This window comes from Leucopleurus acutus, assembly GCF_964270905.1.
Source record: "Leucopleurus acutus genome assembly, chromosome: 2".
Classification (NCBI taxonomy): Eukaryota; Metazoa; Chordata; class Mammalia; order Artiodactyla; family Delphinidae; genus Leucopleurus; species Leucopleurus acutus.
This window is the reverse complement of record NC_139143.1, coordinates 164,932,099-164,956,863: the sequence shown is the minus strand read 5'-3', so window position 1 is coordinate 164,956,863 and position 24,765 is coordinate 164,932,099. Positions and strand designations below refer to the sequence as shown.

Sequence of the window (24,765 nt, the reverse complement as noted above, 5' to 3'; positions counted from 1 at the left end):
AGCTTTTTATTTTATTCAGCAAGCTTCTTCTAACAACCAATCAAAAAGGAATGAATCCAGGGTTTTTCCACTACACCACACTGAATTTACTCATAGCTTTGCTCATTACTGCTTTTTGTCTTTTGGCTAATATCAAATAGAGTTTTGTTTATCCCCTCATCAACTTTAAAATGGCCTTAGATTGTAATGTCTTTTCTCTTTTCTTTTGTTTCTTTTTTTGTGTTTTTTTTTTTTAAAGAATAAAACGGTAGCCACACCCAACCAGGGTGTCTGGGACATGCGAGGAAAGCAGTTTTATGCTGGCATTGAAATTAAAGTTTGGGCAGTTGCTTGTTTTGCGCCTCAGAAACAATGTAGGGAAGATTTACTAAAGTGAGTATCTTCATATTTTCAGCTTAGTAATATCCCTTCCAGATATGAAAATATCATCTTTATGTGAATGTGCTGTGTACACTGGCACTGAATCCCAGACTCCTATAGTGACACCATCTGGCTATAGGAAAAAGACCTTGTTCTTATAGTAAATCGCAGACTTGGGAATTATGTTAAGAATCTGACTCAGCTTCCTACATTTAGAGCAGAAATTTGTGACTAACAAGGCTGAAGCAGTGCCGATTGGCAAATTCTTGAGTTCTTAGAGAAGCTTCCTTTGGGGTTAATTGTATCTTTTCAGCTAAGATAAAAACTAGTTCATTTTTAATCATTACAGTGTACTAGAGAGCTTGTTTTACTGCAGGGTCACTGACTAAGATCATTTGTTCACATCTTACAGATGCAGTTATCTATATACAGGAAGTTAGTGAAAAGGGTGGAAAAATCACGACGGGAAAAGGGAACTGGGGTGAAAGAAAGGAATCCTACAAAACATTGGCAAATGCAGAAAACAAATCATTCTGAAAGCTTTCTACAAATCCAAAATTTAAAACTTGACCATGAGTTTTGCTTTTTCTTAAAGTGATGATTTCTTTTGACATTGTTATTGAATCAAATCTATTACAAGTTTGAATGTCATCCTAAATATGGTGATTTTGTGACAGTGTGTTTCTGTGTTCTCAGTTGAACACAAGCTTACCGAACTATTCTTGTACCTGGCTTACCAAAATACACGTTACCTGAAATTTTGACCTTGCTTTTTTCTTCAGTCTGGAATTACTGACTTGAATGTTTTAAAAAATCTTTGAACAGGAATGCTATTCTAGGCCCTGAGGCCCAGCTGAGGCACAATTATTTAAAAATTCAAAATGATAATCTGATAGTTTAATAATACAGAGTCTTCTGCCTTATAATTACAGTGATGCAACTTCCAGGCTATTTTTGGCAACCAGTTAAAGATGGGTTTTTTTTGTTTGTTTGTTTATTTGTTTCTAAATTTGGCTAAGAATTTACCGAACTGAAAGAAATATCTTAGAGGGAAATAAATGCTAAGAATGTGCCCTGAAATGAAAGCACTGTGCCACCGGTTCTATTTTAACAGGAGTTTCACTGACCAGCTCCGTAAAATCTCTAAGGATGCAGGAATGCCCATCCAGGGTCAGCCATGTTTTTGCAAGTATGCACAAGGTGCAGACAGCGTGGAGCCCATGTTTAAACACCTGAAAATGACATATGTGGGCCTACAGCTAATAGTGGTTATCTTGCCTGGGAAGACGCCAGTATATGGTATGGACCCCTTTAATGTTGAATGAGGGATGATTTCAAGTAGTAGTTGTAGCAGTCAGGATAAACTAGGTTATGCTGCAGTCACAAACAATCCCGAATTCTCAGTGGCTCAAAGCAACAAAGTTTTATTTTTTGCTTTTGCTATGTGTCCATTGAGGGTGGACTGCAGCCTCTGCTCCATGTCATCATATCATTTTCACTCTGGAACCCAGTCACTATTTGGAATGTTGCTGGCTCCATGGCAGAGAGAAAAGAGAGCCTGGAGGGTTCTTAACTTCTGCAATTTCTTGGTCACAACCAGCTATATGGCCCACCCAACCTATGTGGGGGAAGTGGGATGGTGGGCAGGAAATGCAGTGGTAATGAGGGTAGTGCCATTTTACCATAGTCCCCAAAACGGGGAGAACTGGAATGTCTGGTGAAAAGCATTTAGGAATATCAGAGTGGGGGGAGCCTACCACTTCCAGAATAGGAGCTGCTTAGTTTGTATCTCTTATAAGAAGAATGATACAAAGTTCTTTTGGCTATCGTCTAAGTGAAGGATTTGGAAACTATGTAGACCAACCATTTGAACTTTGTAAAATGCCTTCAACCCTCTCTATATTTGTTTCTTTTGTTAGCTTCTCTTTATCTGTAGTGTTTGGGGGAGGAGGGGAAGGAAGGAAAAAAAAATCCCTTAGAATTCAAAGGGCTGGTGTGTGTACTGAGAGGGAGGAGCTGGGGAGATTGATTTCTTTGCCAGACCAGTCCTGTGGGAAAAGGAACCTCAAGGGACTTGAGTGAGTGGTGAGTGGTGGCAGGCTGCATGGTAGAATAAAGGAAGTGGGCTGGCTTCAAAGCCTGCAGGAGGGAAGAAAAGGGTAGGGAGAGAGCCTTCCAAACTCAAAAAAATTGCCCTGGGGGTTTAGCAGATGAAAGGACCACACAGGAAAAGCATCTAGCACAACGTACAGTATATAGTTGGCACTCTGTAAATGTTAATGTGTGTGTGGGGGTGTTTCCCTCTACTTTTAGTAATCAGGAGAATATATCAACATTTTTAAATTAATTAATAAACTTATTTTTGTAGCGGAGGTGAAACGTGTTGGAGATACCCTCCTGGGTATGGCTACACAGTGTGTCCAGGTAAAAAATGTAGTGAAGACCTCACCTCAAACCCTTTCCAACCTTTGCCTGAAGATAAATGCAAAGCTCGGAGGAATTAACAACGTACTTGTACCTCATCAAAGGTAAGATCCTGAACTCTTTTTCCATTTGTTTCTTAAGCTCTAACTTACATAATTTACAATAAAGCACACAAATCTCAAAAATACATCTTGGTTACTTTTTCTTACATATGTATGCACTCATGTAACCACCACCCAGGTTAAATATAGAACACATCCAGCACCTCATCAGGCTTCCTCGTGGCCCTTCCCAATAGATAACCCCCAAAGGTTCTGACTGTTCTGACTTCCAGCATCATAGATTAGTTTTGCCTGTTTTTCTTCTGGCTACACCCCGCGGCTTGTGGGATCTTAGTTCCCCCGACCAGGGATTGAACCTGCGCCCTTGGCAGTGAAAGCTCAGAGTCCTAACCACTGGCCCGCCAGGGAGTTCCCTAGTTTTGCCTGTTTTTGAACTTCATATAAATGGAACCATACAGTATGTACTATTTTGTGTCTGTCTTCTTTTGCTGAATATCATGTCTATGAGATTCATTCATGTTGCTATTTTAAGTAGAAGTTTATTTTTTGTTGTGTATTATTTCATTTTATGAATATACTACAAAATTTTAGATATTCTTATACATTTATTATACAAGTCTTCTACATTTTTGGTGGAATTAAGTACTCTTTCTCTTGCAAGAGTGGAATTGCTGACTTATAGAAAATATATGTATTTAGCATTGATAGATACTATCAAATACAGTAGTCCCCCCTTATCTGCAGTTTCACTTTCCCTGGTTTCAGTTACTTGCAGTCAACCTCTGTCCGAAAATACTAAGTGGAAAAATTCCATAAATAAACAATTCTTCAGTTTTAATTAATTAATTAATTTATTTATTTATTTATGGCTGAGTTGGGTCTTCGTTGCTGAGCATGGGCTTTCTCTAGTTGCGGCGAGCAGGGGCTACTCTTCATTGTGGTGTGTGGGCTTCTCATTGTGGTGGCTTCTCTTGTGGAACACGAGGTCTAGGTGCACGGGCTTCAGTAGTTGTGGCAGTGGGCTCAGTAGTTGTGGCACGTGGGCTCCGTAGTTGTGGCTCGTGGGCTCTAGAGCGCAGGCTCAGTAGTTGTGGCACATGGGCTTGGTTTCTCCGCGGCATGTGGGATCTTCCTGGACCAGGGTTCAAACCCGTGTCCCCTGTGTTGGCAGGTGGATTCTTAACCACTGCACCACCAGGGAAGTCCCAATTCTTAAGTTTTAAATTGCATGCCATTCTGCGTAGCCCGATGAAATCTCGAACTCTCCCTCTCCATCCAGCCCTGGACATGAATTATCCCTTTGTCCAGTGTATTTAGGCTGTTTATGCTACCCATCCATTAGTATAGGAAAGAAAACCAGTAGATATAGGATTTGGTACATCCACTGGGCATCTTGGAACACATGCTCTGCAGATAAGGGGGGACTACTGTAGTTTTCCAAAGTGGTTGTACCAATTTATATTTCCACTGAGAGTTCTAGTTGCTCATATTCTTGCCAACACTTGGTGGTATCAGTCCTTTTAATTTTAGCCATTTTGGCCGGGGGTAATAGTATCTCATGATGGTTTTAATTTGCAATCCTCTGATGACTAATCATGTTAAGCACATTTTCATATGTTTATTGGCTAAGTGGACATCCTCTTTTGTGATGGGCCTGTTCAGTCCTTTGCCCATTTCTTAGATTGGGCGGCTCCTTGTTAATTTGTAGTTTCCTTGTCTGTTGAGATAATATCTGACTTGTCTACTCTGCGATGTTTTTATGTGAAATCCTGTATGTGGAAGTGATTTGGGAAGTTAAATTTTGTCTGTGATATTAGTCATTTTCATACTTGAGAAGAGGTGAATTTGAGTGCCTTACTCTTATACAGTTGTATCACAGTTCTCATTTTTGTCCTTGAATGAAACTTCTAGGTAAATAAATCCTTCCTGCAACATTGGTAGATGAGGTATACAAACCATGGGGGAAGTTAACCTAAAGCATGATTTAATTTTACCCCAAACAATGTAGCATAGTGGCATAGAGTACAGACCTTTTTGTCAGGCTTCCTGGGTTTGGATTCCAGCTTTATCACTTCCTAACTGTGTAATCTTGAGCAAGTTCCTTATCCTCTTATATCTCATTTTTTAAACCTGGAAATCTGAGATAATAATTGTTCTACCCTCATAGAATTGTTGTGAGGACTAAATGAATTCATACGTGTAAAGTCCTTAGCACAGTGGTTGGTACATAATATATGTAAGCTGTTATTATGTTCTGTGTATGTATCTTATGTATATACATTTGCTCTTATACCCTACTATGCCAAACCCATGTTGTATGATGATATATAGAGAGAAATACAACCCAGGCTCTGCCCACATGGAACCTCATCTTTAGTACCTATTACATGAGATTGTCAGATTTGGGATGCCTCCTAGATATACTTTAAAAATCGGGCTTCCTTGGTGGCGCAGTGGTTGAGAGTCCGCCTGCCGATGCAGGGGACACGGGTTCGTGCCCCGGTCCGGGAAGATCCCACATGCCGTGGAGCGGCTGGGCCCAGGAGCCATGACCGCTGAGCCTGCGCGTCGGAGCCTGTGCTCCACAACGGGAGAGGCAACAGTGAGAGGCCCACGTACCACAAAAAAAAAAAAAAAAAAAAGAATTTACCAGAGAAGTAATATATGCATGATATTTTTCTCCTTAATTCCATAGATAAATTAGTACCACATAAATGAATTCATTATTTTAGCAAATATTAGTTGAGTGCCAACTGTGAGCAAGGCAGTGTTTTAGGCACTAGGGATACAGCAGTGAACAAGATAAAGCAAAACAGAATTCCTGCCTTCATGGAGCTTACATTTGTGTGTGTGTGTGTGTGTGTGTGTGTGTGTTGTGTGTGTACACAATAAATAAAATAAATAAGTAAAATATGTGGTAAAAGTGATAAATACATGGAGAAAATAAAATAGGGAAGGAGATAGACTTTATTCTCTTCCCTAAGTCTCATATATTGGGGGGTTTGTCCCAGTTCCATGTACATTGTGCAATTCAGTATCCATTGTAGAAATCCCAGGATCCCGAGAAAGCCTGTTCTGGGAAAGTTTTCCCTTTACACATAGAGATTTTGTTAAATTTGGGTTGGGTCCTCTTCTTGACTCTACCCTTCCCACTATTGCAGAAGGACCATGTTGGCTTCTTTAGTCAGTTCAGATTCATTGTACTGGGTGGCACAGATACTCAGTGGGCATTAGAGTTCTCTCCCAATGGGCACGTCTTTGTTCTCATAAGATTATGCCTGTGATTATGTCTGGTGATCTTGCTAAACAAAAACATTTTCAGCCATATGTCTGAGTGGCAATGTCTCCTTAAATCTGAGCAGGCCCTCGGTGTTCCAGCAGCCTGTCATCTTCCTGGGAGCGGATGTCACGCACCCCCCAGCAGGGGATGGGAAGAAGCCTTCCATTGCTGCTGTCGTTGGCAGTATGGACGGCCACCCCAGCCGGTACTGTGCCACTGTTCGGGTGCAGACGTCCCGCCAGGAGATCTCCCAGGAGCTCCTCTATAGTCAGGAGGTAATCCAGGACCTTACTAACATGGTTCGAGAGCTGCTGATCCAGTTCTACAAATCCACACGCTTCAAACCCACTCGGATCATCTATTACCGTGGAGGGGTATCCGAGGGACAGATGAAACAGGTACTCTCTTAATCCCATAGTTGCCTTCTGGGGCTTCTAGGTATCTGCTGGAGTTTCCTCCCATCTGCCACTCCAAGTAAATCAGATCTGAGAGATGCCAGAGAGATTGGCAAGTTCTCAATTAAACATCATTTTATTTCTAACTCCTAGGTAGCTTGGCCAGAACTAATAGCAATTCGAAAGGCATGTATTAGTTTGGAAGAAGATTACCGGCCAGGAATAACCTATATTGTGGTGCAGAAAAGACATCACACACGACTCTTCTGTGCAGATAAAACAGAGAGGGTAAGAACACATAGGATAAGCTTTATTATCTGATGCAAGTGAATATGTTTTCAGTTTTTTAAAAATACTTATTTATTTATTTTGGCTGTGCCGGGTCTTTGTTGCGGCATGCAGGATCTTCATTGCAGCATGCGAACTCTTAGTTGCACAAGCATGCAGGATCTAGTTCCCCGTCCAGGGATTGAACCCAGCCCCCCTGCATTGGGAGCGCAGAGTCTTATTGACTGGACCACCAGGGAAGTCCTGTGAATGTGTTTTTGAGTAGGCATACATATAGTTTTTTTTTTTTAAAGCAGAAGTGCCTAATAATAATTTAATAAGTATACTAACTCCAATTGAGCTTAGATGAGCAATTTTGAATGATACAGGTTTCAAGACTGAATATTTCTCTTATGCGACAGCAATACTGGTTTCTAGAGTTTTTAGAGGGAGAAGTTAAAAAAAGCTATGTACACTATGGTGATACAGGAAACCTCCAAAAGGAAGGTTTACTACTTGGACTTTATTGCCATTTGCTACCAGCGCCTAAGACATGGTTCTAGGGTATAAAGAAAATTTCTCTTGCAAATGATTTTACATCAGTGCAGGGGATTCTTAGGGTACACACTTTGAATGCCTGTGATGTCACATTTACTAACCATGGGCAGGTTAACTTCTCTAAGCCGTAATGTTCTAACTGTAAGGTGTGGTAAGAACAATACCTATTTCACAGGGTTGTTGTTAAGGATTAACTTAGTAAATGAATGTTAATTTTGGGTACAATTTCCAGCATTTGATAAAAGGCATTTTGTGTAACCTTTTTATAATCTGATATTAATGTGTAAACTAGGTAAATTTTAGGTACACAGTGTTGGATGACTTTACTTCTATGATCTTTTCTATGACATTACTTCAACTTTTTCAGGCCCTCCCTGATCCACTCCCAGAGAGACCAGTTCTATCTGTTTCCTGATCTTGTCGCCTTGTGGGTCACTCCCACTGTTTTCTAGTACATGCTTAGTTTGTTTTATTTTTTTAAGGATTAGATTTTTCTTTTTAATTAATTAATTAATTACTTTTTGGCTGCGTTGGGTCTTTGTTGCTGCACGCAGGTTTTCTCTAGTTGCGGTGAGTGGGGGCTACTCTTCGTGGCAGTGTGCGGGCTTCTCATCGCAGTGGCTTCTCTTGTTGCGGAACACGAGGTCTAGGTGCGTGGACTTCAGTAGTTGTGGCGCACAGGCTTAGTTGCTCCGCGGCATGTGGGATCTTCCTGGACTAGGGCTCAAACCTGTGTCCCCTGCATTGGCAGGCGGATTCTTAACCACTGCACCACCAGGGAAGTCCCACATGCTCCCACATTAGAGTTTCTGTCTCTAATCCAAGGCTGAGCTGTTTCTTCTTGTTTTCTGAATCATTAGAGAACTAAGGTTTTACCCTTGGGCCACAGGTCCACCAATCAGCTCAGATTCAAAATACTGTCTTCCAAATTGCCAAACTCTGACTTGGTAATACTTCTTAAATTCTGCTAATTCAAATTCTCTGAGCTCTTGACCGAGCTCTGGGCACAAAACATCCTGCCATCCCCTCCTTAACTGCATAGTCACACTCCATCCCGCTGTTGACTTGCTATTCATGTAACTTTAGGACCTGGACTCTCTTTCTAAACCCCCAAGCTATCTCATAGCTTTGTTCTTGACCATCCAGTGTCACTCCTGACCTTTGAAGATTGTCGGTCCCAATCCTTGGTCTACTTTGCACCCCTGACACCAGCATCTTCAATTCTCTAAACATGCCTCTTGCCAGTCTCCAACTCTGAATTAGTGTACTTGCCCATTTCTTTTGCTGCTAGTCTTAGGCTGATTGAGGTTGCTGAGGAAAAAAGTCATTTATTTAATAATGAACCATAATACAAGTTCTTGACAGCAAATCTCAGCCAGGCCTTTGACGCTGCAATTTCTTTTCATTTATCGTATTCCCCATAACATCTGTTCTAAACCTTTATACTCTTCTCAAGTCCCCAACCCCATCCATGAAGCATTCGTTGCCAACAATTTACATTGCCAACAATAGAATAACCTTCTGTTTCCTCCAGAAAACAAAATTGAGAAGGCATGAATTTTCTCGGCTTCCTCCCCTTTACTTTCAAATTTAGCTAAATCTGTGTTTTCTTATTTTCTTCCTTGAATCTCAGAGGCTAATCTCTCCACCTATGCTTTTTTTCCCTCCACCTATGCTTTTGTTTTTAATGCTTTCTGCCTTCTTTAGAGCCTCACTTCATCAATTATCCATTTTTTTTCCAAATTTCAGTTTTCCCCATTCCGTTGCTTCCCTCTCCTCACCTTTTAAAGTTTCTCAACTCTTCCTCAGTCTCCCTCAAAACTTCCCTTCTCCCTCAATCTACCTGCCATTTTTTCTTTCCTCCCTTTCATGACCAAACTTATAGGAAAAAAAGACTTGATTTTCTTTTTGTATCTTCTCACATAATACTTCAGTTCTCTGTTGCCTGACTTTTATTTCACTGACTCCACTGAGGTCGTTCTCTCAATGACTTGCTCATTTTGAATCCAGCGATATCTTGTCAAATTCCCACACTGACCTCTTTGAAGCACTTATGGATGTTTGCCTTCTTTGGCCTTAGCAATATGATTTTCCAGACTCACTACCTACCTCTGTAATTAGGCTTTCTTTGACTCCTCTTCTTCCTCTGTCCATTAAACATTGATGCTTCCTGGCATTTCATATTTCTCTCTTCTCTTCTCAATTTCAACTCCCTTAGTCTCACCTACTTTTCCAGATTCACGTACTTGCTTATAGATTCCTAAATCTGTATTTCCCGCCCCAGATTTTCTATGCAGCTCCTGATCTGCACTTCTGTCTACCAGTTTACTTAGATGCTCTGTAGGCATTGTATCAGTCAAGATAGGCTAGGCTGTGCTGTGGTAACAAAAGACTCCAAAGTCTTAGTGGCTTACTAAGATTTATTTCTTGTTCACATTACACATTCATTGTGGCACTGCTACGGCTGGGACCTCGCTGTCCTCCCTTTGGAACCTAGGCTGACAGAGAAGAAGCATCTGTCTGGAACTTCACCAGTCATTGTAGTAGAGGGGAAAAAAGATACATGACAAGCCATATGCTGGCTGTTAAAGCTTCTGCCCAGAAGTAGCACATTTCACATCACATTTTATTAGCCAAAGGAAGTTACTTGGCCACTTCTGAGTTAATTGGGTAGGGATGTATAATCCTCCCCCAGGGAGGGGCATGGGAATATTTGGCACCAGTGATACAATCTACCACAGGCATTTCAAGCAAAGCACATCTAAACCTTCTCCTTATTGTTTTATCTGCATCTGAAAGCTATTCCTCCCCCAGTTTTACTATTCTTCTATTGCTTGGCATCACTATATATTAGTCAGCCAAGTGAGAAACTTCGGAGTTGTCTTTAAATTCTTCTCCTCTCTTCCTGTCCCCGCTTCCCATGTTCAGTGGGTCAAACAGTTCTCTGTGTTCTGCCCTGAAATCTCTTGGCTCAACTCTTCCTCTTGTGTGTTCCATCTGCCCTAGGCAGAACTCTTCAGTACTGCAGGAGACTCCTCGCAGTCTCCCTGTCTCCATTCCTCCTTCACAAATGCATCCTCCACCTACTGTCAGGGCTAGGTTTTTGTTTGTTTGTTTGCTTGTTTGTTTTAAATTAGATCTTTCTTTTTTTTTTTTCCCTCTTGCGTCTCCCTCCCTCCCACCCTTCCTATCCCACCCCTCCAGGCGGTCACAAAGCACCGAGCTGATCTCCCTGTGCTATGCAGCTGCTTCCCACTAGCTATCTACCTTACGTTTGGTAGTGTATATATGTCCATGCCTCTCTCTCGCTTTGTCACAGCTTACCCTTCCCCCTCCCCATATCCTCAAGTCCATTCTCTAGTAGGTCTGTGTCTTTATTCCTGCTTTACCCCTAGGTTCTTCATGACATTTTTTTTTCTTAAATTCCATATATATGTGTTAGCATACGGTATTTGTCTTTCTCTTTCTGACTTACTTCACTCTGTATGACAGACTCTAGGTCTATCCACCATATTACAAATAGCTCAATTTCGTTTCTTTTTATGGCTGAGTAATATTCCATTGTATATATGTGCCACATCTTCTTTATCCATTCATCCAATAATGGACACTTAGGTTGTTTCCATCTCTGGGCTATTGTAAATAGAACTGCAATGAACATTGTGGTACATGTGTCTTTTTGAATTATGGTTTTCTCAGGGTATATGCCCAGTAGTGGGATTCCTGGGTCGTATGGTAGTTCTATTTGTAGTTTTTTAAGGAACCTCCATACTGTTCTCCACAGTGGCTGTATCAATTTACATTCCCACCAACAGTGCAAGAGTGTTCCCTTTTCTCCACACCCTCTCCAGCATTTATTGTTTCTAGATTTTTTGATGATGGCCATTCTGAGGGCTAGGTTTTTAAAATACAGATCTTATCCTGCCACTCCACTGCTCAAAAATCTTCATGTTACCCCTGTTGCCTACCAGATGCTTCCTTATGGTGCTCAGTGTTTTCCCACGGTAGCCAAAACACATTTAGTTTGATCTTTCACCATGCCCCCATACACCTTCCATTAGCAATGTGACTATTTCCATTTCCCATATACATTGTGTATTTTTATCCCTGGAATGACCACATCCATCCCACCTTTTTTTCCCCATTATTTTTATAATAAGATATAATATAGACACAGTAAAATTCACTATTTTTAGCATACTGTTCTGCATGTCTTGACAAATGCATACAGTTGTGTAAAACTACCACCTTAATATATAGAATGATTCTGTCACACATAAAAACTCTCTTATGCCCTTTTGTAGTCAACCCTTTCCCTTACCTACAGCCCCTGACAACCACTGATGTATATTCCGTCCCTATAGTTTTGTTTTTCCCAGTATGTCATATGAAAAGAAGTCATAGCCTTTGGTCTGGCTTCTTTTACTTAGCATAATGCATTTGGGATTCATCCACGTTATTGTGTGTATCAGTAGTTTGTTCCTTTTTTATTGCTGAGTAGTATTTTGTGATGTAGATGGACCACAGTTTGTTTATCCATTCCTGACTGCAAGGGGTATTGGAATGTTTCCATTTTCATTCTATCCCCTCCATCCAACCTGTACTTATCCTATAAGGCATGGCTCAACCATTTCCTCCCACCAGCTTTTCCCAGTGCCTTCCATAAGGCCCTTATTACATTGCATTGCCTGTGACTTTCATGAAGAGCAGGAGGGCAGGTTCTTTAGTTCTCTCTGTGACTCTGTCTCTCATCCCCAACATCTGTTGCAGAGCCTTGCACATGGTGCTTAAGCAATAATTATTGAAATGAATATGCCTGGACCCCCTTTTCCCCAGGGCAGCACCTCTTTAGGTTCTCATCTGTAGATTCCAAGAGATTTTTAAAAAGGGATTCTATGGTCAAATAAGTTTGGGAAATGCTGTATACTCCATCTCCCTCTTAAAGATTATACATTACTAGATAAAGGTTCTGAGAAGTCATACAATAGAAAAACCTTTCAACTGTGGTTTAACCCCATATCACTCAAATTTATTTGACCATGAAACACCTAAACACACCCTGCAGAACTAATATTTCTAAAGCATACACTTTGGGAAACAGTACTAGAATGATTGTAGCTCAGTTACATTTCCTCTTGTCCAGCTAAGGACCCCAGGTCACATATGAATTTCATGGAATGAGACTTTTCTATACTCATGTATGTTGTTATTATATGCATTGGTGCATGATCTTCAGCTGAAGTTAACAATAGTTAGAATGGAGCCAAATAAATTCCCATCAAATCTGTGCCAATATGCTAAATGTACTACCTCGTGTGGAACCCATGTGTACAGCAGAAGTGGATGAAAACTGACCAAATAGCAAGATTTAATTCCTTTCCTTGAAGTTCTCCTCTCTGCTTTTCTAGAAGTTTGATTTTAGAATTTGGCTATAGAAGAACTTTAGAATTTTAAAAGTATCAGAGATCATCACCTAATTTTATGGATGATTAGATTGAGGCTTTGTTCAAGGTATGTAGTTACAAGGCTGGGCTTAGAACAGAAACTGTGGCTTTCCTAATTCTCATTTCAATGCACTCTTCCTGACAATACATGTGCCAGTGAGTTCTTTTATTGATCCTGTAAAAGTATTAATTTTGTTGAACTTGGTGAACCAGTTCACAGATTCCTTCATCTTAACTTTTTTTTTTTTTTTTTTTTGTGGTACGCGGGCCTCTCACTGTTGTGGCCTCTCCCGTTGCAGACGCGCAGGCTCAGCGGCCATGGCTCATGGGCCCAGCCGCTCCGCAGCATGTGGGATCCTCCCGGACTGGGGCACGAACCCATGTCCCCTGCATCAGCAGGCGGACTCTCAACCACTGCGCCACCAGGGAAGCCCCTTCATCTTAACTTTTACTGAAAGTTGTAGGTTGTTTTTTTTTTTTATTCCAAATAAGGAATAAAACTGATTTTTTTTTTCCCCTCAGGAAGCTTATCCATCTTAAATGTCTTCTTTTCCCCCTCTGTGAACACACCGAAGTGTCATCTGTAAAATAGATGACAATAATGTAGCCCAAAGCCACAGGTAAAATAATTCTTTGTCTGGATTCCCTTAGAGAAGCAGTGGAGTATATTTGAGAAAATATCTAAGGTTGAAATAGTTGGGCTAACGGAAAGTTACAGAAAATTCAACATCTTGAATTAAACTGATTTTCAAGAGTTCCCTTAAGAGCAGTATACTAACTTGTTACTAATGGCTTGAGCTCAATTTAGCACTTTGATGACTAATGACACTTTTTTTTTTTTTTTTTTTAGGTGGGGAAAAGTGGCAATGTACCAGCAGGCACTACCGTGGATAGCACCATCACACATCCATCTGAGTTTGACTTTTACCTCTGTAGTCATGCAGGAATTCAGGTAATTTGGAAGCTAGTCCAGGTCTTTGATTTGATAGGGAGGTGTTTGCAAATTCAGCAACTAGCTTGAGTAGACTTGTTATTAAACACTGTACATAACTTTGTTAATGCTTGTATCCTAGAACTGTTATCTTTTGGTCTAGGTATCTGCTTGTAGGTGTGCTAGGCAGGAATATTTCTGAATTTAAGTAGGTTTCAATTCTCTCAGGTCATCAACCCATGTCAGAGACATTAATCATAAAACTCTTTCTCCAGGGAACCAGCCGTCCTTCACATTACCAGGTCTTGTGGGATGACAACTGCTTCACCGCAGATGAGCTCCAGTTACTAACTTACCAGCTATGTCATACCTATGTGCGGTGCACACGCTCAGTCTCTATTCCAGCCCCTGCCTATTATGCCCGCCTTGTAGCATTCAGAGCAAGGTATCATCTGGTGGATAAAGATCATGACAGGCAAGTTTCTCAGGCAAATAAAATCTTTCTGTCTGTGTTTAGCAGCATATTAAAAAAAATGAGCTACTATAGAAAACCTTTAGGAAGAGTTAAACTTCCTTTTAGGGTTTACATTTCAAAGAGCAGATAAAATTGCATATGCCTTTAAGAGCTGATAATGTGACTTTTGGTCCAAAAATTGCCCAGGCTTGTTCATACTTGTATGATGTGTCTAAAGTCTGCCCCAAAAAGCAGTCTCATTTGAAACTGCCTGTGGATTTCCCATAGAGCCAAATGCATTTCAGTTCTGCTCAGGTCCTAAGCAGCCTCAAAAGATGTCCAGCCCAGTGCCCTGGCTCCAGTCAGAGCAGTCACAGGCCTGTGGATTCCACTTCATGCAAGGGGGAAGTCCTGACCAGTTCACTTTACTTTCAGTACAGTCTTGGAGGATGTATCAGAGGGAACCTGGGTTTGTGTCGGGAACAGGTAGGGTACCAGACCATTCTCACCCCCAAATAAGGATCTCAGGAGAATCAGACATATTGACCTGTTATTGAGCTACTATTAAATAACTAAACAAGCTTTCTGCGTTAAATTTTTTTTTCCAAATGACCATCTGTGAAGTGTAGCTGTTTCTGGGCTCTTCCCCAAGTCCAAATTCAGCTGCTAAATAGTAGACATTCCACTGCAAGTCTATTTCTGTACGGGTTGAAAGTACGCTATGATGGAAAATGCCCAGCTGTGGCTTTGTACCTTCCATTCTGTAATATACATATTCATTCAACACATTTACTAGGTATTGCCTGTGTGCCCAACACTGTACTAGGTACTAAAAACTGTAAGTTGAGGAAGACATGTTTCCTGGGATTTTATGCTTCAGTATGGGATACAATACACGCAAACATAAAACTGACAATTAGCCCATAGCAGTATAGATGAAAGTGCAATTGGACATCAGAGGAAAGTCTGTTAGAGATTTCATAGCTGGATGGGTAGGATTTGGCTCTACAAAGAAGAGAAAAGAATTTTCCAGGCAGAGGGAATAATGGACACAAAGAAGAGAAGACAAGTGACATGTTTGAACAATAGCAAGTTTTCTTTGGTTGGAGCATTTGAAAGGGGAATAGTAGGCATGAAGCTGGAAGAATATGTTAGAGCAAGATTACCTTTGTTTAACGTAAAAGGCTAATCCTGGGATAAAATAGACATTACTCAACAGTTAATTGGATGTGAGTGACAGAGAAGGGGATGAAGTACAAAATGACTAAGATTTTGAGCCTAGATGATAAGGGTAATAATAATTTAAGTAGAGAAGTCAGAAGAGGGATGGTGATTTCCCATTTACTAAGCCTTTTATCACATGGTGCCCTTAAAAGGTATGTTCAGAAGTTGTTACTGTTACCCTAAAAGATCAAGTTCAGAGGAGTTGTTACTTGTCCAGGGTCATATAGCTAGTGAGGGGAAGACAAGAAAGGCTGGTGGCATAGTAACATTTGCTGAGTATCTGTTATGTTCCAGCACTGTGCTAAGCACATTCATTCATTCATTCATTCATCCATTCAACAAATGGTTATTGAGGCAATGCTATGTGGCAGGCACTAGGGATTTAGTGGTGAGTAAGACAGACAAAGTTGCTGCTTTCTTGGAGGTTACATCCCAGTAAGGGAAATAAATAATTATCCAAATAATAATCTTTCAAATAAAATAAATGTAGAGGATTCTGTGAAAGTATATTCCAGGTGGCTCTGACCTGAACTTCAGAATCAGGGAAGATTTCTTTGGGGGAAATGATATTTGACTGAAGCCTAAAGGACAAGTAGGCATTAACCAGACATAGCAGACAAATGGAAGTCCTTGTGTAGGCACTGTTGAAGATTTGGTCTTTGCAGACATTATTCTAATTAATTGCAGCAGCCCATTAAATAAGTTGTATTGCATTTTCAGTTGAGCAAACTGGTGTTTAGAGAGACGTTACAAATTATTTAAGGAGCCACACCTTGAGCCCAAGATCTTGACTCTAGTACTATTCATGCTATTTGAAACATGTGGAGTTTGAAGTGGTCTTTTGTCACTCTTGGTTTTTTTGCTTTCTTTTCTTTACAGTGCGGAAGGCAGTCATGTGTCAGGACAGAGCAATGGCCGAGATCCTCAGGCCTTGGCTAAAGCTGTGCAGATCCACCATGATACCCAGCACACGATGTATTTTGCCTGAGAGTCTCAGAAAAAGAACTCAACCAGTTTGGCACACCATGCAGGCTCAAAATGTTTCAAACGCCTACTGCCTCTAGAGAGAGCCAAGTTGACTTCAGGTGGTCCTCTACCAGCAACTCAGAATAGTTGCACTGAATCTATACTTCGCAGCACTGTCTGATGCATCAACAAAATTGAGCCATTTTTTTAAAGTAATAGATACTCTTTGATTATCTTTTCTGATGCACTGGACTGAATTTTTACCTCATCATGCAAAGGCTAATCAGCCTGAACTTTCTAAAGGACTTTATGAGAAAGGTTTCTATGGACTATTTTGCTAGCTGTGGTGTTCACCGCATCCCTCTAGTCTTACAAGAGAAGCTTATTCCTTTTTTCTGTATTCGTCTAGTGGGATATATGCATAAATGGGAGAGAAAAACCAATCTACTTCAGTTCAGTGTAACTATTTAATTGTGTGGGTCAATAGGCTTTTTAATGGAGATTTCTGACTTCGCCACTGTAAATGCCTTTAACGAGCATTAATTTTTGAAAGTTTTACAGAGTTTTATTAGTTTTACTACTTTATGTATTGATCTCTACAGACTTGTGCTGGTGCAAGTACAGGCTGCCAGGCAATTGCACTATATTTGGCTGCAGATTCAGACAGGCAGTTCTCTTATTTGGTTGACTTTTGTGAATGTGTAACACATGTGATGCATGTCATGGTGACAGATAACACTGCCATGGTAAAAAGTACTCATGTTTCCCCCTCTTTGAAAAAAACTAGCTTTTAGTATTTTTCAGAGTTTTCAAAAATGCCCATTTTATGCTGCTGTGTGGTTTGTTAGATCTAAATGATTTTTTAACTTTTCTCATAGCAAGTTAACTTTGGCAATAAACATTTTTTAAAGTCCCTCCTCTTCCTCCCCCTGACAGTGTAGTTTTTTAGATGAGATTTCGGTATGATTTTTATCAGCTATTTCTTATAGATCATAATCTGACAATTTTTGAAACTGGTCAGAAAAGGCATATATTTCCATGCCTTTTTTTTTTTTTTTTTCGCGGTACGCGGGCCTCTCACTGTTGTGGCCTCTCCCGTTGCGGAGCACAGGCTCCGGACGCGCAGGCTCAGCGGCCATGGCTCACGGGGCCAGCCGCTCCACGGCATGTGGGATCTTCCCAGACCGGGGCACGAACCTGTGTCCCCTGCATTGGCAGGCGGACTCTCAACCACTGCGCTACCAGGGAAGCCCTCCATGCCTTTTTAAAGAATTCTTTTTATCTGTTTTATAGTCACAGTTGGTGTCCTGTCACTTTGTTTTAAACTAAGCTAGAACCAGGATGCTTCCTTATTGAATAGGCTTTGCCAGTCCTTAAGGTACCTTGAGTGATGCTGCAACTTGCAAAAATGTACCAGCATTTAAAACTTTATTCCCTGGGAATCAAGGTTACTCACACAATTACTTGTAATGGAAATTTTTTGCTTCTCTTTCAACCTGAAATGTACTTGGTGGGGTTTCCTTCCTTTTATTAAACTAAAACTGCATAGAAAAGGTTGCTTTTTCTTAATAGATTCTGGATTGCGTTCACAGGGAGAGAGGATTCCTTTCTTGTCCAAACAAAGGGAGTTGATCTAAAGCAAGCATCAGTTAAAATGTGGGGGAAAAGGTATTTTGTATTTAGTGTAGATAATACTTTGTGAATGGACAACAGTTACATAGAGTCTTGATAGTTCCAGCCAGTGTTTCCCAGCCCAAATTTTACTGACTTGGAATTCTCTGTCCTGGAACCTCAGGAGTGAGAGCTGAAAGGAGGGATAAAAGGCCCAGAGCCACTCCACATGGCTGAGGAAGGTGCTGGGGGAAGAGATAGATGCAGTGTGGTAAAACGGTTTTGCCACCTCTGTCTGGAAACTGCTGGTGGGGGAAACACTGGATCTAATGGTGAAGGATGTTGCTTGAACTCATTAGCTGGTCCAAATCTCTTAAACTAGCCTTCTCAAAATCCCAGCAATATAAAGCACTGTTTTTCTTCAGTCTTGTAAACAAGCTTGTAAATACGTTAAAGTTTACATTTCCATGTGCTGTTGATCAGCAGCGCCACCAGTGTTTGCTGAGACTGGTCTCTGAGAGTTTTATAATGTATATGGAGTCCTAAAGCTCATTAAGATACAAGTGCAGACGTCCTTGTTCTCTTCATAGAGTGGGATGAAAGCAAGCTCTGTAATTGAGGCACAACAGAGGCAGGAGTGAAGAAGATGGCAGAAGTTAATTTCTTAAGATTTTCCTTTTTTGCAAATACCTCACTTGGACACACAAATCAGGACACGTTGGTGAGGGGCTGGCTGCTGCTTTTTATTCACACTTGTTCAGGGAGAGCACAGAAAATACCCTTCAGCTTGGCCACCCTGGATACAAGAGGAGGAAAAATGGAAGTTTCCTCTAGGAAAAGGATGACTTGCTGGAGTCCAGGATGTGAAGAACTCTTGGTGGCTGGCTGGCTGGCCAGTGGGCACCCCATCTGCACTTGAGTGCCTCGGACTTGCTTGTTAACAATGCACAGAAGAAGCGTCACTTCTCACCATCTCCTGGCATGTATGGAGCAGGGAGCAAGGCGGAGTGCCAGGAAGCCCTGACGTGCTTGCAGATGGGCTATACACTCGACCTTGAACTGTAGTTTGTAAGACCTCAGTCAGTCCTAGTACACTGGGGCAAATCAGTGTAGTGGTGGAGGAAAAGCCGGGAGGCCTATTTTTATAGGAAAACAGTACCTTTGAGGGTTTAATGCTGCCGTTTTGGACAAAAGGAAAGAAATATAGAAGAATTAGGATTGTTGGAAAAAACTTGCTGAGCGGTGAATCTTTAAGAGGTAATTACTGCAGAATCCGAGTTGCAGCAATACTCATTGCAAGCAGGTCTGAATGCATAGTTTTAATTCGGCTTGACAATTTGAACACGTTAACCCCTTGGGACTGACTGAATCATTATGCATGTGTCAATCAATGGGAGGTGTGCATTCTCTAGAAGTAGGTGTAGGCTGTTTGGTTTTTTTTTAATGCAGCCTGTTCAGGCACTGTCATGTGGTGTGAAAGATTTAAATGTAGCAATGCTAAAGAGTTAACAATTTTGGGATAAGGCACGGGGACATTAAAAGAGTGGTGAAAATCCAAATGTTGAACCAATTATGTTTTGTTGTTGTTGTTAGCTGTAGAGTGAACTAGCTGCCCAGCTGTCTGGGCAGGCAGAACATATTCATTCTTACTGTAAATTCTATTTGCTGCTTCCAAAGGTGATGATTTACAAGCAGACATATTCTGTATGGTCTGTATTTTAGGATCTGGTGCCCAGCCTATATCAGAGCTTACCTACCTGGCTCAGCTACCTACCCTTCCTGTGGGAAAAGGTAATCCACTGTTTAACCAGGCTCACCCTCTCCGCCCTGCCCTAGCAACCCTTTGTGGATGTGCTGTAAGATTTTCTTGCTCAATAGCAAGGTGGTAGCTCTGCTTTCATTTTAAGAAAGTGGAGGCTGAGGGCATTGTATCAATACTGCTTCAACTCCAAGGATTTTTCCTTGTAAAATTAAAGGGAAGATCTTGTTATCGATTAACCATTTTCGTACCCCTTGCTATTGACATATTCATGCTCTTTCTATGTCTAGTAGCTGAAAAATGTTTGCATTTGTTCATTTGACTAATGGTGTCATTTTTGTTTCTATATTGTTAGGCCTGTAATGTTCTAAAATGTATTTTATTAAATTTGGACTGGATGTATGTCTCTAGCAATACGAGGTACTTTCTAAACTATTAAGGGAGGGGTGGTATCTCCGAGTTGAGATAAGATGATGGTTGTTTAAATTTTGCAATTTATTTTTGGCCTGCAGGGATATTTTGTGTTCATGTGTCCATAAAAGAATAAATTGGCATTCTTGTGCCAAACATTGTTTTTCTTGTCAATTGTCTAATAAATATAGCGTATACTGTAATAGCAATACACATGGTTACTTTTTTTTTTTTTTTTTTGGCCACACCGCACAGCTTGTGGGATCTTTGTTTCTCAACCAGGAATTGAACCCACACCTTCGGCAGTGAAAGCACAGAGTCCTAACCACTGGGCCGCCGGGGAATTCCCCATGCTTACTTTTTAAAAACAGTTTCCTCAGTATAAGAAATTTGAGAAAGAAGAACAATGAGAAAACTTTGTGTTTTTAACTCCTGGGTCTCCCTATTTTTAGAAATTGTTATTTGGGAAATTTAGAAGAGCTTCTTGCAACATTTCACATGTGAAAACTTAAAGCTGCAGCAGAGTTCTGGGTATAGCTCTTAATAGGGAGATCTATTTCAGTGATGTTCTGAGAAAAATCCGTAGTCTTCAGAGGGCAGTATAGCTACGTACTTTATAAGACTGACTTCTTCAGAGGAGGAGCTGCCCAAATTCACCCATCCTGGGGCTATCCAATCTCAAGTCTTTTAATTCTTACCAGCAAAGCCCTTTTGTTAAGTCATGGCAAGGATAATGCAGAGATTTGCACAATGTGGCCCTTATACTCAGGGAATTTATAGTTTACCAGAGGAGCAAGTCCTACATACAGCCAACTTTACTACAGGTAATTGTTTTTTCCATCAGTACAGTATCCCCCTGTCCATATTTGTCTATTATCAAACATCTATCATGAACCCAATATATGCCAAGCTCTGCGTAGGTGCTGGGAATACAGAAGAGTAAAAACTTAATTCTCCAGGGGCTTCCCTGGTGGCGCAGTGGTTGAGAGTCCGCCTGCTGATGCAGGGGGCGCGGGTTCGTGCCCCGGTCCGGGAGGATCCCACATGCCGCGGAGCGGCTGGGTCCGTGAGCCATGGCCGCTGAGCCTGCGCGTCCGGAGCCTGTGCTCCGCAACGGGAGAGGCCACAACAGTGAGAGGCCCGCGTACCGCAAAAAAAAAAAACAAAAAAAACTTAATTCTCCGAAGAATTCATTCTAATACGGCGTAAAGTGGGGAGGAGGAGGGAGCAAGATTAACATCTGAGTGCCTAATATATGCAGTCACTTTATACTGGCATCTTTAATCACAGCCACAGTTCTTTGAGGTTGATGGTGGTATCCCTGTTTTAAAGATGAGGAGTCAAAGTTTGAAGAATTGAAGCCAGGCCTATCTAACTTCATTATACCTGCTACTGAGGGTGAAATTATAGGAACTTAAAAAGGGAAACAATTTTTGTCATGGGGAGTCAGGAAACACTACAGAGTCATGAATTTTGGGATAGATCATGAAGCACGAGTCAGACTTTGCCAGGTGGATAAGCGGGGAACAAGGGGATTCTAGACACACCGTTCCCTCACAGTAGATTAGCTATAATTTTTATCTACTCCAATTCTTTCCTTTATTACTTCTTTGGGTGATAGAATCCCTCTTTCTTACGGGAACCCCATTATTTTGTGTGTTTCAAGTGAGTCCAAATGGCCTTCCTCACACTTCTTCCCCCTCCATTTGTGTCCTGTTCATGTCCATCCTTGAATCAGTCCCTGGGGGATGTGTCACATAATGACTCCTGTGTCAGGGAGTGGCTAGCAAGTAGGCATGTCACAAACAAAGCATGTTCCTCCTCCGTCTCTTTTTCTCTGTTTCTTGGCTCTGATTTCCTCTATGTTGACTTTATTCTCCAGAAGCTATTGGCAAATCTTTAAGGAGAAGAGGGACAAAATCAGATGGGAAAACTAGCAACTATATTGCAAATTGACTGGAGAAGGAAAGAAATTATTTTAGTTTAACAAACATTTTTGGAGCTCCTATTATGTGCTAAGAAATATAAAGATGAAAGACACAAGTTCTGGTCATTGAAAGGTTCACTTGTAAACTTGGGGGCCACATATGTAACAAGGTAGCTTTAAGGGTTAAGTATTATGAAAAATATATACACATAACCATGGGACCACTTAGAGAGGCTGCTAACCCAGCTTGGGGAGATCAAGGAAGGCTTCTTAGAAGAAATGATGACTGAGATGTCTTATAAAGAATAAATAAGAGGGCTTCCCTGGTGGTGCAGTGGTTGGGAGTCCGCCTGCCGATGCTAGGGGATGCGGGTTCGTGTCCCGGTCCGGGAAGATCCCACATGCCGCGGAGCGGCTGGGCCCGTGAGCCATGGCCGCTGAGCCTGCGCGTCCGGAGCCTGTGCTCCGCAACGGGAGAGGCCACAACAGTGAGAGGCCTGCGTACCGCAAAAAATAAATAAATAAATAAATAAGACTTTTATAAATGAACAAGGTGGAAGAAGGCATTCTAAGGATTCTTTTCATGGGCAAAGGCACAGAGAGGAAAACAAAGATCATGACTTGTTGGGATAAATTACAAGTAATTTCAGTACTCTTGGATTATAAGGGAAGTGGAAATGATAAGGCTGAACCACAGAGGCAAGCATCAGTTCCTGACAGGACAGGACTTGCATGGCATTCTAAGGAGTTTAGAGTTTGTCCACAGGTACAATAGCACAGTTTGATTTGTGTTACTTAGGCTGTCAGTAGTGTTGTGGGTAGTTTGAAGCTGAAGTTCTGAGAGTTTTACTGTGGAAGCTCAAGCTAAAGATGATGAGGCTTGAACTTGAGCAGTGATAGTGCAATTGGAGAGAACGAATGAACACGAAATATTCAGAATTTAGAAGAAGCAGAACTTGGGGAAAGTGGATATAGAGAGTGCAGGGAAGGAAGACTCATTAGGAGGGCTCTCAGATTTCTGGCTTGGGTAGCTGGGTAGGTAATAGTGCCACTGAGAAAATGAACACAGAAGAAGCAGATTTGTGATTTGTGGGAAGTAAGAATGTGGTGAGTTGAATTTTGGATGGATTTGATTTGAGGGTGGTATATATGGACTGGAGAAGGGGATTTGGAAGCCATCAGTATATATATCTATATATCTAACTATAGCTATGTCTATATCCTATTCGTTCTGTTTCTCTGGGGAACACTGACCAGTACAGGCTGCTCTTAGTATCTTCTCTTTGTTTTTGATTTGCAACACTTTAATAGGCCTAGGAATCTTTATATTTATCCTGCTTAGAACTTTGTCTTATTCATCTTTGTGAAACCAGCATGCAGGGTCTGGCATATAGTAGATGCTCAATAAATGTTAGCTAATATCATTATTTGAGGAAATTCCCCAACACGAAAGTCAGAGAACAAAACAAACAGTAAACATAACTCAAAGAAAATAGAGACCATGCAAAGGGAGCAGAAGAAAACTTCCCCCCCCAAATTGTTTTATTTATTTATTTATTTATTTTTGCCTCTCACTGCTGTGGCCTCTCCTGTTGCAGAGCACAGGCTCCGGACGCGCAGGCTCAGCGGCCATGGCTTATGGGCCTAGCCGCTCCGCGGCATGTGGGATCCTCCCGGACCAGGGCACGAACCCATGTCCCCTGCATCGGCAGGCGGACTCTCAACCACTGCGCCACCAGGGAAGCCCCTTTTTTTTTAATTTTAAAAATTTATTTGGCTACATTGGGTCTTTTAAAAAATATTTATTTATTTTAAGATTTTAAATTTTATTTATTTATTTATTTGGCTGCATTGGGTCTTCGTTGCTGTGTGCAGGCTTTCTCTAGTTGCAGCGAGTGGGGGCTACTCTTTGTTACGGTGTGCGGGCTTCTCCTTGTGGTGGCTTCTCTTGTTGTGGAGAACGGGCTCTAGGTACGTGGGCTTCAGTAGTTGCGGCATGCAGGCTCAGTAGTTGTGGCACATGGACTCTGGTGCGCAGGCTCAGTAGTTGTGGCGCACGGGCCTAGTTGCTCCGCAGCATGTGGGATCTTCCCAGACCAGGGCTCGAACCCGTGTCCCCTGCATTGGCAGGCAGATTCTTATCCACTGCACCACCAGGGAAGTCCCTTAATATTTATTTTATTTATTTACTTATTTGGTTGCTCCAGGTCTTAGTTGTGGCTTGCGGGCTCCATAGTTGTGGCTTGCCGGCTCCTTAGTTGTGACATGCGAACTCTTAGTTGAGGCATGCATGTGGGATCTAGTTCCCTGGCCAGGCATCAATCTGGGCCCCCTGCATTGAGAGCTCAGAGTCTTAACCACTGCGCCACGAGAAGTCCCCCAAATTGTATTTTATATTCTCGGAAAGATAAAAGAAGATACTGCATTCATTAAACAAGAGGAGACTATAACAATAGGAACAACTTAAATTAAAAGAAAATATTAAAATAGCAAAATTTTAAAAAATCATAAGTGAAACAAATGAAATCCATAGACTCCCACAGATATTTAAGGAAGTCATACTTGAACTCCCCTCCACCCTAAACTTTGCTCACCAGTGATCCTGTCTCTTCTAATTCTGAACTCCAGTCTCTGTGATCTCTTTCCTTGACCCTGCTCCTGGCCCCTGGACTTGGTTGGCATTTGGACTTGG

The 24,765-nt window shown here is 41.4% G+C and overlaps 1 protein-coding gene across 1 annotated transcript in view; it reads left to right on the top strand.

The window, feature by feature from the left end:
• LOC309958666 (protein argonaute-4) overlaps positions 1-19,144 on the top strand; it is a 44,914-nt gene extending 25,770 nt beyond the window's left edge. The window contains exons 11-18 of the mRNA XM_082834751.1: positions 239-372; positions 1,475-1,659; positions 2,729-2,888; positions 6,209-6,524; positions 6,675-6,809; positions 13,641-13,742; positions 13,997-14,196; positions 16,279-19,144. Of these exons, the coding sequence (XP_082690877.1) occupies positions 239-372; positions 1,475-1,659; positions 2,729-2,888; positions 6,209-6,524; positions 6,675-6,809; positions 13,641-13,742; positions 13,997-14,196; positions 16,279-16,387 (1,341 nt within the window). The 3' untranslated portion in view covers positions 16,388-19,144. The remainder of the gene's footprint in view (positions 1-238; positions 373-1,474; positions 1,660-2,728; positions 2,889-6,208; positions 6,525-6,674; positions 6,810-13,640; positions 13,743-13,996; positions 14,197-16,278) is intronic.
• The last annotated feature ends 5,621 nt before the right edge of the window (positions 19,145-24,765 follow it).